This window comes from Hylaeus volcanicus, chromosome 8, assembly GCF_026283585.1.
Source record: "Hylaeus volcanicus isolate JK05 chromosome 8, UHH_iyHylVolc1.0_haploid, whole genome shotgun sequence".
Taxonomy (NCBI): domain Eukaryota; kingdom Metazoa; phylum Arthropoda; class Insecta; order Hymenoptera; family Colletidae; genus Hylaeus; species Hylaeus volcanicus.
The window spans coordinates 9499599-9516574 of NC_071983.1; the positions used below are offsets into that span (position 1 = coordinate 9499599).

Below are 16976 nucleotides of genomic sequence, written 5' to 3' on the forward strand. Positions count from 1 at the left end.
GAGAAAATTGTATCTGTGTGTCAGTTTGAATTTTCCAAGCACATGTGCCCGATAAGCTGGAGTATGCATCGAGGCTTCGAGTAAACATACCGATCAACTGGCAAATTCGAGCGAAGACCGGGAGCGCATCAGCGAGTAATTTGCATACGTTATAGGAAACGCGGTTCGCGCGAAAGTGAACGTAATGGGCAAGATTGCGTGCAGCAGCTGGTAGCGAAGCAATCGCGAGCGTGCTTTTCTTCGACGAAGGAATCTAGGAACTTGGTCTTTGTAAAGACTTCTAGGCGACGTCTTGTCTCTATTCGGGATCCGCTTGACACCGTTACAATCGCCTTTTCTTCGTCGATCCTTTCTTTTCTTTCGTAGCCATCGAGACCGTGGCACACGTTCTTCCTCGACGACGAAAAGCAATTTCATGCTCCCGACGCGCAGGCTATCCTTATTCGCCACCAATCTTCTTTGCGTCTCCGTTGATTAATTTACCGATTTACCTGTTCGTTTGAATGTTCCGAGACTCTCGATCGCGAGATTTCGTAATTTATCATCTTATTCGCGCATTTCGTGTAACGCCGACATAGTCCTCTTGTTAGTGAGAATTTCATTTGAACAGGTGCGAAGGTGTTGGCTTTCGTGGAGAGTTACGCAACGCGACGTAAATGTAACGCGTTCATTGCCGATGGCCTTCCATCCGTGCTCCGGAGACGTTGTAAAACGGGAGTAATGGCGAAAGGCTGTTACCCTGTACCTATGTAGCTTCCGCAAACATTGCTTACGCAAGCCGTGCCTGAAACAACACGATTCAAAGTCAGGGGCAACGTTTGCGAAGGATGCGGATTAATCGCAATAATGAATCTCGTTGGTTCTCGCCAGTCGCTGCCGCGGGCAGAAGTCGACCTCCGTTTCTGTAGCACAGGCTGCGTTTTCCGTTGACAAAGTAAACGCAGTTATCGCAGGTGTTCGATTCGCAGTGAATCGACCATTTTTATATCTGATATGTACCTAATTTTCCTGACACCTGTCAGTTTTAGATTACGCTAAACTTTATATTACAATGATAAATAGTTACATGATACGTTGATAAATTTGTGTTATAACTAAACTGCGGATTTTTAGGCTTTCGTAGATAAAGGCTATAAAATGCAGACAATATGCAACAATATAAAAGAAGTATTGAAAGTAGAGTTGATATTATAATATTTACAGAGTAAAATACATTTCTATTTACGATCAATTATTTGTAATGATTTTATTTTGCATAAAGATACGCAGTCTAATTATAACTATTTTATTATGGACAAAAGTGAGTAAGGTTCCCCTTGAAAAAACTAATTTGCTTGTTAAATCTCCTCCACCACTTCACTTACAACAAAATTATTGGGTTGTCTGGAAAGTCCATGTCGATTTTTGGTAGGTAGTGGGTCTGAATATATTAGAACGGTTGAAAACAAATAACATGTATACATCTCTTAAATGGTGGAAAGATTGTAGAAAAAAATGGTATCTATGTAATTTATTAAATATTCAGGGTGTCTCAGAATTAGTGTAAAAACCGGAAATGGGGGGTAACCCCATGGATGGTGCTTCGTTAACAATTAAAAAACGAAGCACCATGCGACATTTTTGCAAAGGAAATTGTGGTTCAGAATCGTCTCAGTTACCCCCTATTTCCGGTTCTTACACTAATTCCGACGCAATTAAAATTTAAATATACCTTTGAATTTTTCGTAAAACTTGCAACGAACTTTCTGAACCACCTAATATTTGCTTCAAAATAATTTCTGTAAAAACATATCGTTGACAGCGTCATGAGATATTGAACCATCAATGAAACATCCTGTATTAGTCCGCGCGTGTCGCGTATCTATAGAGGGTGTAGGACGCGGGTGTTACGCGCGCGTATGGCAGTTGATTTGGAATTCCATGCTTGTGGCGAGGCTGCCTACGATTTCCTAAAAACAGGCGTTATCTCCCGTTCCCCGTGCCTACCGAATTATCCAGGCTACACCGAAATCAATCTTTGTCGTCGGTCTCTATCAACCGGATGCGCTATCTAATCTCCTCGCTGAACATACATAGTTACATGGAACGCGTGCGTAACCTTGCTCCGTATCTACCACGGGATTCTTCAGCGTCTCTGACAGGCTTCCTTCAACTCTGGTGTCAATGTCGCGTTCCTTTCTCGTACCCGACGCGTGGAGGAAGTTATTAGAGGATTAGGCGATTACGATCCTAATTCGTTACTAAACTTTGAAATAGTATTTTTTTATATTCTCGCCAGATTTATCCTAGCTCGGAAGATGAGCAAGGAAGCGAGTGACGCGTTGACCGATGTAAGGGCAGCCTTCCAACACTACGATTTAATTAAAAACACCCGATGTCCGAAGATGGAAGAACGAGTCTTACATTCGGCGTAGTTTTTGTTCAAGGCTGCTCTATGTATGCCACCAGAGGTCTCCGACCTCTGGAATTACTTTTAGCATTCCATTTTCCGGAATCCTCGGGGAAATCGCGAGTTTCGTGCGAGCATCCTTACCAAAAACAAATACTCCGTTTGGGACGATGCCGAGTTGAACCAAAACGCTACGGATTTATTTCTCGCCTCTATATTCCTCACCAGAGGTCCCTCGCCTCTAGCACTGCTTTCAGCGTTTCTTCCTCAGGAATCCAAGGGGAAAAATTATACGTTGCGCGAGCATTCCACGTCACTCGTCCAACAAGATTGCGATCATCCTGCGATAGAGTCGCGACCGCAGGATGATCGTTTAACCCTTTCAGCCCTAGTGGAACATATACAGTCAGTCCCAGAAATATTTGTACTCTCTACATCTATTGAAGAAATTTGTTTAAATTAAATGGTAGGTTTGACGAGTCCAAGTGTATGTTTGTATAAATATGTTAATGTATATACAAAATATACATGTATAAGCTTATTCATATACATATTTATAATCAAAAATTTGTTTGGTAATATCAAAACTATTATTTCATTTAGTCAAGCTTCTTCAATAGACATAAAGGGTACGAATATTTATGGTACTGACTGTTCGTCCCAGTGGATATATCCTGATTGCCTTTGACCAAATTACGATAGAGACTTATAGGAACATATGTGAGAAAAATGAAAATCATTCGCGCTGGAGCAAATTGTCTCTTCTCATTCAACTATAGCGTTGGATATATTAGGGTGACCGAAAAATAATGTCGTTTCTTTTAGATTAAATTCAAACAAATTTTTAGTAAGTTTCTATTTTTAATCAATTATATTCACCCTCGTTGGTGTGAAAATTTTCAATGATGCAATTCATCATTCATGATGGCATTCAATTTTCAGTGCCAGATTGATAAAAATCAATGAGCCTGATGAATGATAAATAAGTATTGAGCTTCGCAGAAACGACATTACTTTCCAGCCCACCTAATATAACCAACCCCAGTTTAATACAATTAATTTCTAAAAGAGAAACGAATGGAATAGAAACAGGAAAAATTCTGGTTGAAAGAGTTAAAAGGGGTACTTAATCCACCGCCAATGGCCGACATCAAGCAGAGCGTGTTTGCTTTCGCGCAGCTGGTTAATACCTCGTTGTTTATGAAGCTGTCGCCTTTAACGGCCTCCGCGACGCATGATACGTGGCCCGTGCAATTTGTGCTCGTGTACCTCGGCAAATCGGTTCGTTGATGCCGTATTTTAGAGCTCCCTAGTCAGGCTCTCCGTGCGATCGACAGCCTTTCAAACCTACCCTCTAAACTGGGATCCTTCCACTACGTCGGGTATGCGTCGAAGTTAGCAATAGCTGTTGCAGAGCGGATTAAACTCTGGAGGACCTCGAGACCCTTTTGTTATCCTACACGTTATCTCGTACGCTTATTCCAATCCCTTTCCAAGAGGAACGCTTTCTCTTAGGCTGGAAATTTAGACTAGTTACTTCCACTATTTGTGGACTCTTTCATCCTTGATATGTTTAGTTATTCACTGTTGGAATATTTACAATAATTCAACCTTCTATTTTGCTACAAAAATAAATGTACTGAGAATATACAGTCAGTTCCATAAATATTCGTACATAGGAAATTCGTGAAAAATTGGAGTGGGTCGTTGGGGTTTGAGGGCGAATGTCGGGAAAGGGGGCAACGAGCGTCGACGTAATAACAGCGTTGGTTTCTAAGGCGCACTGGTTTTTCTGTTTCTCAGGATAGCACGAAGGTGTCGTGGCGCTGAGAGCACTCTAGCCGGAGGGTAATGCGCTTGGTGACCGGAAGTGAGAAGCCTCGGACGGCCTTTTCTTTCTTCGACCCTCTGTCCTCTTCCCCTCTGGGCTCGTTCTCCACGGCGGTGCTCTCGTCCCGGTCGACCGACTGGAAGGAAGGAGGAAGGACGCACCGACAGCACGGAGGTTTCACGATCCCGGGGGAAACGGAGCTTCAGGTGTAGGGGAACAGGAAGAGCAACGGGGACAGCAGCCAACAGGGAGCGCCTCGTCCAGGACGGCGCTCTTCTAACGGCGATAGGAGGGAGTTATGGTGTCTCGCACATGCGATGACTGCGGCAGCAGCCGTGGCACTGTGGCATCGTGCCCACCTTTACAAGGCGATCGTTTGCGTCGTGCTCGCCCTCATCGCCATTCAGTATTTACTTAGCGGCGTGATCGATCGCCGATCCATTGAGACGATTTTCACCATTAACGCCAGCAGGTACGCCACTTTCGTACTTTGTCAAACCGACGTCCCCGTTGCCGTGTGCTCTTCGAAATTGGAGGGCGTGGCTTCACCCATATCCGTTTTGGCCGTAGCTTCTGCAGTTTTGAACAATTTTCGAGTAGTTCTGTTTAATTTATAGTCTAGGTTTTGTGCCACATCGTATGATTAATTAGTTGAAATTCCAGTAGAGGAAAATATCGCTCTGCTATTCCACGACAGAATGGAATCTTTTCGATATAAGATACATACATAGATTCCGCGTGTGAATTTTCATTAAAACGGTTTGGTCTCTGTATACGATTAAGGGACGGAAAACCATGGAACAATTATGTTTTTTGATACTGATTGTTAAGGCAAAGATGGAACAAGAAATAGTTTCATGCGATTGTCGATTTACATAAGTATTATAATTTCACAAAAGACAGTAGTAGAGTTATAGCAGTCGATTTAATTTTGTTACTGCTACGGTCATCTCTTCGCATCCGTACAATATGGCGTCCAGAGGCACCTGTCCTTCCGTCTCTGCCTCGCCACGGTTCTGGTAGATCATGTCATTGATTGGCACGCTAGGTACGCGCAGCAGTCGTCGAGAACTATTTCTTAAATGGTTCAATTCCCGTGGAACTCGAGAAATCTTCAGGCTCGGAGGCTCAGCCTCGCGATAATAGCGCGCGTACCACACCCGGATGCGTGGAAATCAAGCAGCGGGATCTTCGGATTTCGATAATTATTCGGCTCGCCATACATCGCTGTGCGCCTGCAACTTCGCAAACCTTACTGTTCATACATCGTCTCGAGAAAATTCGCGAAATCTCGGAGCCGTGGGTTCGTCGAAAGTTCGTTTAATTTCGGAAGTATCCTACGCTCGCGTCTTTTAATTAATTTTAATTCCCGTCCACGGCGGAGGCTCGCTCATCCGTCCTCTCTATTTACACGCCGGTACGCGCGGCACTGGCCGCGGTTGTCGAAGACGAGCGAAATTTTGCTAGAATAACTGGCGATGAATACAAACTTGACGAGAAAGTTTTATCGCAATCTGTTGCTGTTATTCAGAGATGGGCAGAATTTAATTTGAGTAATGGACGACGGATAAGACGTGAAGCGTTTGGATTTCAATTTCTTCGCGTTCATCAAAATGCAGCGAAACCCTGTTTCTGTTACCTAAAGAAGACCGCTATCCACGGTTGAAACGTTATACCAAAAATAAAATATGCTTTGTTTTATTTGTAATTGTAATTCAAACAAGAATTTTGCTCATCTCTGACGACAGAAATACGTACTCGAAATGCACCCGTGCCAGTTTCACCGTGAGACTAGTCGAAGTTACCGCAAGTAGTTGACAGGCCAGCGGCTGGAGGTTACGTCGAGATCGATTCTCGTCCTTTGAGACCCGCAGACACGCGAGAAATCTTATTAGTTGGCTTATAACAAGGTAAAGTGGCTGCTTAACGGCCAGGCTGTAACATCGTGGTTACCTATACATCCATCCAACGCCGAGAAACAATTTGCAGAGCCACCGATAATGGAACATGATGGACGGTCGTCGATGATAAGGTTTATTACTTCCGCTATCGTTGTATTCCTGTCTGTCGTCGAGAAACAGAGTCGAGCGGTAAATTCTCACGCGGAGAGCACAAAAGGACGAGATGAAAATCTATGTCGTTCGAATAAGTTTTGATGGGAGATCTCCAAGTTTTCTAAACAAAGATAAACCAGGAGTACTACTACGCCACGGTAACTGCAAATTTCGAGCTTCTTATTCTCCTTCCATTCCACTATTGTAACTGTATCCAATTCGTTACATTCTCCTTAGAACCCTATATTTCTTTTAAACATGCTCGCTGTTTTATTCACCCCCATTTCCCATAATTCTTACCTTCCACTTGAACTAAGGAGCATCTTGTCACCCGTCTTATCCATAAATTCTGCTCGTAAGCCTAGGAGTAGGTTGCAAAGGAGCTTCCGCTGAACCTGACCTTTTTATTATCGCGCAACCGACGGTTCATATTTCCTTTTTCCGTTTCGACTAATAAGATCTCCCAGCGCAGCGATAACTCTCGGAGTTCAAAGGCGGACGTTTAATAATTTTCAGTGTACTATACAATAATTTTCACTTACGGGTCGAGAATCGTGCCAAGTTACTGCAATTTTCCGACGGTTAATTCCGGCCTTAATTCCCTGGCATCGAAGTAAATTTACGAGAAAATTCGTCCTTCCAACCTAGCTGTCACGTATACTCCCGAGGCGTACGTGATCTCGTTACTTCGTTAGCGGTCATTTAGATTGTCCGTTTGCGGAAGCGTTTCGCTAACGATCCTTTGACCTATGCGCCCTCTCGAAACGTCCATTTCCACGTAGTCGACAGCGTAAAATTCATCGCGAACATAGGGCGATTACGCCGCCATTACCGCGTAAAATATTTAAAATTCCCTTGGCGACCATTGGAAGAAAATTCCTCCTTTTCCTCTTCCATCGTGCTCGTTGCGGAGCTTACTTCGCTTGGGAGCAAACGATGCAACGCCGGCTCTTCTTGATAAGAAACTAATCGATAAAAGGAGGTGAACAGTTACAAAAATTAATGCAGGAAATGAGATTATCGTTTTCTAGTGCAGCTTACCATAGAAACCGATAAAATGTGATCCTTAGTTGAATGAATTTTATTTAAACCTTTGACGAAGAAATTGTTTTTAGACCCAATTGTGGTTGATGAAGTAGTTCTTTGATATCTGGGAGGGAAGAACTGTTTACGGAAATTTTGTAGTGATGTATCGAGTACTTTGATTAGGAACAGTCTTCTAATAAAGATACTTAACACGTATGCAGCTACAAGACCTTCGCAAATAATTTGTTCTTACCCCTGTGGAGGTGTATCGGGAGACATTATTTCTACTGCATTGTTTTAGTAAACAACATACACAAAATTTAAAACATACAGTGTTGCAAAACAGTTTCGAATTATATTTAACGAAATATGAATTTAAGTTCGTCGAGAATTTTCCTTTGTTGCGGGCCGCGCCACAAATTATTCCTTATCGCGGAAAGACGAAGTTCACCAGCCCTGGCATAATGAGAAGCACGGTGGAAGACGAGATCGAAATAAGAAGTGGCGAGAGACAGCTTTCGCGCGCTACTTGTAACGTGCTTCTTCGCCAGGTTAAGGCTAAGGTCACTACTTTGAAAGGAAAGCCTACAACAGCGGCATTGTACTCCTATTCCAGTCGCGTTCACTTTTGCGCCGCGATGGTGGCGTCGTTAAGATGAAAAGTCGGTTCTTCGAAAGTTTATCTTCCTTCTGTTCGCCTCGGTTCGCCGCGAAATTGAACATTTTCCCTAAGAGGTTGCACTTTCTTAACGTTCATGGTCTAGATACTCACGAACGTACAAAAAGTTCGTAATTCTGTCTTTAATTGTATAGTTACTAGCATAAACAAGTGAACGAACACCACAGGCTTTTGCTTTTATCTCGGTAACTAATATTTCTTTACAAGGAGCACCTAAACAAAATTTAAACAGTTTCATTCATAATTAAACTAAGATACTATGAGTTACGAGATACTCTGAAACGTAGAATTTTAAATCCTCAGGGGCTATAGCTATATTTAACCCTTTGACTGCAAAGGGCGTATATATACGCCCTCGGGAAATGGGCTCAAAGAAATATTTATATTGGTTAAATCAGTTGTTAAAAAAAAAATCAACAATTTATTCATAGGACGTTTAGTTTCGAAAATAAAAATGGAAAAGTTAGAAGTTCGTTGGAAATCGTCGTATGAATAAACTGTAAATATAAAAAAGTTCCGTCTTATGCCCTGTACGCTGATATTTTATTTTTTAAATGCACACCTCTTAACATTTTCAGCAAAAATTGTCCCGCAGTCGAAGGGTTAATTGTAGCTATGAAACTGTGGGATTTAGTTCCGCCATTTGGTGAAAATTCGTTCTAAGTGGATTGGACCCGCAAGAGTCAGCCAAGATCGTCGCTTTCCAACGGAATGCGGGTCGCGGGGGAAAACGGTTTAATTAAAAAACCGTGGAACGTATTTAACGGAGCGGTTTCTTTCGCAGCGCTTTCGACCGCGATTTACGAGCCGGGCCGGTAACGGTTAATTTAAAATTTCACCAGCGGCGCGTGACAACAATTTGTTATTCCGCGGCTCGTTTATTCGTTGCGTTGGAAGTCCCGGCGCGCCAACGGTTGCAGTTATTTGTCGACGTTTCGCGCAGTTCCCTGTCACGCGTCGAACATCGAGTTTCGTACGGGGCTGATCGTTTTCCCCGATTCCGTAGCGATTGGAAAACGAACGCACCGTCCCGAGTTGTCAGTGCCAGCCGACGGCTCGTAATCCCGTCGCGTGCAAATTGCTAAAACATCTCGCCCGATTGTGTACAGGCTATTTATTGCGTTGACGCGTCACTCGTTAATACCACGTGGTTGTTTCACAACCGGCCGCGAAGGTTGAACCGCGTCACTTTCAATGAATTCTCGGTTAGGTCCTGTCAGGTCTGTTCCTCCGGCGCTCTAATCGATACTAACGAGTACCTGACAGGCCTTGGTCGAAACCTATAGAGACGGTGGGAATTGTGGATCTCGTTGCAAAATAATGCCAGACGGTCTCCTGAAGGGTCGTATCGCGACGAATCAATCAGATTCCGTGGTCAACGTCAGGGTTTTTATTGAAATTTGAATAGTACATGCTATATTAGGGGGAGTTTAAGTCATCATTTCGCTGGGATTCCATAAATCAATAATCGCCGAGTTAAAATTAATTCTAATTTCTTTTTTCACGAGAAATCGATTCTGAAAAGTACCCGCCCTATTTCTGTTAACATTCTCTACATTGTCGCAGTTATTCAACCAATACGTATACTGGACCATATGGAGGCGAAATTTAATTTAGTTTACGATTTCAATTTTTATTCACTCCGCGACGCATGTAAAGTAATTGATCCTTCGTTCGTAATTCGAGACACTAGTCTAGTTAAGTCTCACACTCCGTTAGTCTTCGGTTTCAGCTTCTCCCGTGTGTTCAGGAAACTGACTATATATCGCGTTACTGGCGTTAGCGCAGTGTCCAGATACGATCCGTCATATCGCGCTTCGTAAATGCAAACAAGCCTATTCGAACGGCCACCTAGCACACTTTCACACGCTTCTGCGTCTAATCGCGCCGACACACCCCTATACTGTTATTTGCGATGGAGCCCCATCGCCACCGAGATTATCCCCATACTTCTCGTTCATACGTCGAGGAATGTTAATTCGGTTGCCACGGAACGCGTCATTGCACGGGATCGCATCTATAACGTCGATCTGTTTCGCCACGCACACCGGTTATCATACGTTATTACGCTCGATCGTGTATCCGTCGAACGGATCGTTTCCAGCCGCAAGCTTTTTCCCTCGCACGGTCGCTCGGACGGGGTTCGCTTGGAAATGATCGATCGTAGTTTACGGAAGTCCCGAGGCAACCCCCGCGGAGATGCAGTAGCTGTAAATCATCGTTAAAGGAAACGTTCGTGTCTTGGTTCGCATAAATCTGTCGTCTGACGTAGCGAGGTCGGGCGAACTAACCACGGGGCCCATGCCACGTGATAGCTTCTCGACGGTTCAACGCTTGCGATTGATTTTAATCTGTTACGTATCGTCTAAGCTGTGATTATATGCAGATCTTTCGCTTGCAAATTATCCGTGAGTGCAAGGTGCAGGGTGAGGACTCCTGTCGGGAGATTAAGCGGAGCGAATGACCTCTATCCCTCTTTCTTTCGTGGGAGAAATCTTTGAGAAACTTTTGAGCAAGGCTGGGCGATTTTGTGGAACTTGCCCACTAAAATCCCCGCGGTGGCCATTCGTGTGCCCAATAAGGGCGCTCTGGAAATGGCGACGACGTACAAGTCAGTCCCATAAGTATTCGTACCTTCTATGTCCATTCAAGAGATTTGCCTAAATTAAATGATAGGCTTTATGATACCAAATCAATTTCCTATTATAAATAGGTACACGAATAAACTTTACACATGTATATATGTATAGCGAAAAATTTATTTGGAAACATGAAGCATTCATTTAAATTAGACGAACTTCTTCAATGAACATGGAATGTACGAATGCTTCTGGGACTTGATTGTATCTTCCAGTGCTAGAAAGTTTGTAGGTATGTACTCGGCGACGTACGATCTCTGCACGGTATTTTGTTGTTATCGAAGTTCAGTGGTTCTTTTGTTTGTTGGGATCTGATGTTCAACGATAATACTATACTCTGGCTAATTGCTGTTGGGCAATTCGTATGGGAAAACGTGAAAATAAAATACTCGGGAAAATATGAAGTTCGCGTACCGAAGCTACAGGAAAAATAGAAAGCAGAGACGAGAATCGCTTTATCGATCGCTTTACACGTTTCCTTTTATTTCCACCAGCGAGGGGGGTAAGAAATCTTCTCTTCAATTTCGAATGCAGCTCCCACCTCGAGTAATATCCAGGTACATTTAAATCGCATCCCCGCGACGGATACGGGAAACGCTTAAAGGACGAATGGAACGCCGTCGCTCGCTTAACCGTTCGTCTTCCTTTTCCTCTTCTCGCAAACACCGAATCTTTGCTCTGCATTATTAACCCCCGTGGGACATCGAACATACAAAATGAGAGCCTGACAAACTTTTATTAGACATTCCCTTTTATCTACGAGTCGATCGATAAGAATCCTCGACGTTTGAGGTTGTGTACTCTTCTTCCTTGTTGTTAGCGTTCCTTACGTTCGCTCCAAATCAATGAGGGCAAGTAGGGGCGAAGAAAAAAATTACTGTAGGACGTCAATCAATTGATAATTCATTTTTTAACGGGACTATGTAGTAGTCCCTGGCTTACTTCCAGCTCCAATATTTCTTTACATATCAAGTCATCCCATAAGTTTATGCTGCAGACCGTGTTAATATTTAATAAAAAGGCGACAGAAATTTTATAGTGACGGTATAATGACAGAAAGGTGGGCAAATATTGTAAAATCAGAAAGGTTACCTCTTTTTATATCGCCTAAGGGTATGTTTCACATATTAACCCTTTGGCCATCAACGACGAGTGAGACTCGTAGTAAGAATTTTGGACCATAAGCAATAAGCACGAATTTGATTCGTGTTACTTCGTTCGGACTTCCCACCTTCCTCTTTACTACGTCCCAAACAATATGAAGACAACGTTTAGGCCAAGGGGTTAATTTGAGTAGAAGAAGTATAAGTTGCATGAACTTGTAGGACCTGGTACTTAGGAAGCACACGTCAAATATTTTGATGTCCAACCTAGAATATCATTTTATTTCAACCACATAGCATCTAGCAACAGAAATATATTATTCTAAATTTTATTAATCTCCGGACAGTACCATACATAGAAGTAAACGCTGACCCCATCTTGGTGACACTACCCTCGTACCTACCTCGCAAGTATTCGCAAAGATCCTTGTACGCCTGTGTTACACGTCGGCTGGATCCTGCAGGAAGGATTAAAAGTGAAATATTAGTCGACGCGGGGAGGTGTCGCAGCGCGGGTAACTCGTTGCGTCAGATTTATGATGCGCCATCCGTGGTAGGAATACCTTCGAATTCCACCGGTTCGGGACTTCCTTGTAACTTACGATGCAATTCGTTGTACATGCCAGTCGCGAGTATAGCTCCATCTACATACCAAATTTGCTCGTGCAGGGTGATCCATGCATCCGAATCCAGGCGACTTAACTTTATTAACCACTCGCGCTGCGAACTGATGCTTCTCCACTAACACGTCGAACGAATGTGTTAAAACAATTTTCTACGGTGCGATGAATTTCGAAAAAAAAATGGAGGCGCGAGGCAACCACGCGCGTTCCAATTTTTCGATTTGTTTCACTTCGCCTGGGGTGTACAAATTTTTAGTCGCGTATTTTGTTTAGTCGTCTAAATTGTTAGCTCTTTCTCTCGAATGAAACTGTTATCCTTATTGCATCACACTCCTCAATTCAAGAAAAAAGTGCATGCTTGACTAAAAAAGTTTGTCCACGTGAAAAACAAGTGTCGAGAATCACCCAAGTGCTAATTTTAACCAACCCGATCGTTAGAATCAAACTTTAAACGGGGCTTGTTCGGTTATTATATATTAGGTAAATCTGTGTGCAATCCAACGGGAGCGGCCAATATTGGCCGAGTGGAAACTGGCTTTAATAAATTCTGATTTTAATAGCACTAACCTCCGGGGTTGCTCTCTCACGGAACGTCGGCTCCGCTCGCGAAAATTGCATTTTCAAATCCATACGGCGAGTGTACCGATAGGGACAAGTTTCGAAGGTGATAAACGCCGAGTTTCGTGACGGCCACAGGTGCGCGTGCAATGCTCATGAATATGCATAGGATTGTCTGAGAGATTGGTACGCTGGCCGCTGATCTCTCGATGAGTGACGTTGTAACATCGGTGCACGGTGTCGCGCAAATTGCCACCGACGAGACAGCTTACCGTCTACTCCAGTCGATGTGGACTTGACTGCGTCAAAGGTTCCATCCAGCCGCGGAAATGGAAATTTGGAAGTATTACGCCCATCGAATCGGGACTATTTCAAATTTTCATGACTTTTCATGGTTTTAGTCATATTGAATGTTTATCAATCATTAAGGTATTATAAATGTTCATCGTAGTCATTCATCGTAGAATGCTCGTAAAACAAAAACTAAAGCAGCCGACATTTTTTCTGTTTTGGCACGTTTCTTTCCACCTTTCTTCTTCAGTCTTTTCTGAACCTCGTCTCTAAAAATTCATACAAATAAGTCTTCGTACGCTTCGCTTATTCAGTTGACAAGCCTTCAGTCATCGTAGAACGCTCAGATTCGTTTCGGCGAAAATGGGAATTTGAAGTACACAGAGTTATCTTCATTTGCTGTATTTACAGGATTGCTGTATTTACAGTAAAGCTCAGTAAAGTTAAAAAAAAAATGCGATTGAGAAGGCTTTATCCGTAATGTGTAATCCATTTTATGGTATGACGATTAGATTGGTCGATAAAGTTTCACTAATGTTGTACGCATGCTCTTTTTACGATCGTTGCGCGAATTAAATTCGATTTTCGGACGCGTTATCGAAGCCGACCACTATTTCCACATGCGGTGCGCGTGCATCCTGTGCGCGTCGCGTTGCATACGTTCGCGTTCAATTACCTACCGATGATTTCATATGCTTGGCCATAAATTACCACACGGTTCGTCGCTGACAAGTGGTTTTCAAATCGAGCTCGAGCGGAAACTCGTTTCGGCCGCCGGTTTCCGGCGCCAGCTGACTGACAAGATTATTATTCGATAGACAGCCGAACCTCGCAGCTTCTTATGCGAGAACCTAGGGAAGAGGTTGTTATTATCATTTATGAATAATAATAAGTGATTCATAAGTTCATGAAATTTTAATAAATATAAGCAGAGTTCGTCGACACGTATAAATTCATAAATTTTGTAAATATGTTCAGAAGAATTTATTACATATATTAGAATATGATAGAAGACTTCGATAGAGAGTCCCAACTCTGCGCAAGTGTCACCAGACAATTTTTCCACAAAAATACCATCGGTGTATCGTTTTCAAATTACACTTCTGCAGTCTTCGATGTACACACCCACGATCGATGTAAAAATGTTCGTGCGATTGTATCGTCGATCGAATATAGCCAGTAGAGAAACGCTTCAGAGATGAATTCGCCTCCGTCTTCGTTTGGAGCAACCCCGCAAACGACGAGGATAAGAAGAAAGAAAACGAACGGGGCGTGTTGTAAATTCGGCAAATATCGCCCGCGCTCCGACGAATGGAACTCGTGGAAGAGTCTCGTGGGAAGCGACCGTTGCAATTCCGTTTTATCGTTTTCTCGCGATGCCCCGTACCTGAATCTCGAATCGAGCCGAAGGAAGAAAACGAACTGAAACGAGACGAACGAATGCGACAGCATCGCGCTCGTTAACGTCGTCCGCGAATATTTGAAAGGCTGTTCGAGTAGTCTCGGGCGAATTAGAAGGCAAAACTCCGGCTGAGAGTGCATTAAGAAAGTGCTCGAGAGTCGAAAGAGCCGCTTTTAAAGTTTGTCGTAGGCCAAAAGGATCGATCCCGATGCGAAACTCGATTTTACGCGTGCAAGGATCGACGGCTCCAGTTTTCTTACGTGCGAGACAGGGAAGTAGATTTGGGTTTATTTTGGGGTCAAAGTGAGAAAATACTGAACAATAGACACGAGAGATTGGAGTCAAAGGGGGAGCTTTCACTACCTGTACCGATGAATCGAATAACGAAGAGAGGTGGTTGATACGATAATCGCTCCCCGGTTTTGGATAGCTGAAGGGGTTGGATTAAGCACGGCTCGATGGACCTCGAACCTCAGTAGTATAAACGAGCAGCTTCGGAACACTTGAACGCTCCGCGTGGAACTACGCTAATATAATTTTTTACATTAGTCGTGCTACTAATTGAAACATGTATCTTCTTTATTATGTTTCGCTAGCAATTGACGCTAGTTAAAAACTACTCAGAACTGTGAAAACACGTATCGATATCCGTCGAGCTGGTGTTCTCCTAGCGCCGATAATCCTTGCACGTGGAAACACTGCATTATTCTCGAGCTTCGGGAAGAGCAACGACGTGCCATCGGTGGGCAAAAATCTCAAAAGTTCAACGAAGTGCTTGTTTCTTCGTAAACTTCTCGCGAGCTAACGGTAATGTATCTCGTCGAGGGATTCAAACTCGAGTTCGTTATCCTGTCAATCGTTTTCCTAAATCCTCGACAGGGCAAACTTTCGCGTCGCGGGGTACTTTTTTTTCACGCCGCACTGAACTTTTAAGCGTCACAAAAAGAAGGCTTTTATCGACGAGGTTATATTCTATTGGAAGAAACTATACTTTAGTATACATAGAATCAGTTTTCTTCGTCCTTAAATGTGTACCAATTGTCTCATAGGTTTGTTTAAATAATGAACCTCCGAATGAATATTGTTGATAATTAATTGAACTGCTGCCATAAATTAATTTGTAGTTATTCAAATCAATAGGTATACAAATTTCAATAGAAATACTTATTCTGAACCGTGATTCTTATTAATATTTAAGCGAACAGTAAATTTTACTGTGTACATTATAAATGCTTAATCAATTCGAAGATATTCGTTTTAATTACATCTCGAAGTTTCACATTATTATTATAAACGACCACCGTTTTATATATTTCTCTCCTTGATACACGTTATTGTCAAGATCAACTGAACCAAGGTTCCATTTTCCAAATATCTGAGAAAAAAATTAATAAAATTTCACATACTTCAATTCGTCAATTTTCATTTTACTATTTACATTTTAATGTTATAGTATAATTTACCACAACATTAAAATGTAAATATTAAATTGAAAATTGATGAATTGAAATATATGAAATTTTATTAATTTTTTCGCGATAACAGTTATTATATAGCACAACTGCTACGAATTGCTTTGAATATGAGTATTTAGCACTCAAAGGGTTAATTATACGTCCGGAAGGGGAGGAATTTTTCTTCTCCTGAACATACTTGAACATACCTCGCAATATCGAGGCTCGTAATGTTGCTGTTACCCACCGTATAATAAATTTTATATTTCCATTCGTATGTAAATTATATTCTAAACGTGAGATATAGCAATGTTTACGTCGTTGCGAATGAATAATATACCACGCAATAAATACCTCCTGATCACAATATGGTCAGTAACAGTTTGGTTTCGCGTGAAACCACAGGACTGTCGAAGCGTCGAGTTGAAATAAAATTGCGGCATCTGCCTGAGAGTGATGGCTGGGAAGTTGTTTGCGGAAAACGCTGTCGTTCGGTTGGCTTTTCCTGGGGTCGTCCGTGCACCAGGTCGTGGAAAGCGTTACATTTGTGTGCGAAGGAGCGTTCCGCTAACATGCCGCGGCTAACGGCTCGGACGTGTCGCCACAGAATTAGTCGGTCGATGGAAAAGCAAAATAACAGACGCCACCCTCGTATCGCGAGGCTATCGGGCGCCTTCGGATTACGTAAGTGACTGAGAGGAACGTCGAACCGCACACGTAACTCGTATCAACGTGCCATGCCGACCACGTGTCGTCGTTACTATGCGTCCCGTACTTTCCGACGGGCACAAGTCGTCTGCGTTATTGAACATTCGTTAGAACAGCTGAGACAACCTCGTCAAAATGCATCGAATATCGCCGGATCGGCGGGAATTCCAAGTAAACCATTCGGGGACGATTTCCGCGAGTAATCCGCGTTAATATTCC

The 16976-nt window shown here is 42.8% G+C and overlaps 1 protein-coding gene across 2 annotated transcripts in view; it reads left to right on the plus strand.

Moving 5' to 3' along the window:
• LOC128880673 (beta-1,4-N-acetylgalactosaminyltransferase bre-4-like) overlaps window positions 1-16976 on the plus strand; it is a 94274-nt gene that overhangs the window by 59328 nt on the left and 17970 nt on the right. For both annotated transcript variants that reach the window (XM_054131000.1, XM_054130998.1), the window contains exon 3: window positions 4193-4692. In XM_054131000.1, coding sequence (XP_053986975.1) covers window positions 4538-4692 — 155 coding nt within the window. In that variant the 5' untranslated portion in view covers window positions 4193-4537. The remainder of the gene's footprint in view (window positions 1-4192; window positions 4693-16976) is intronic.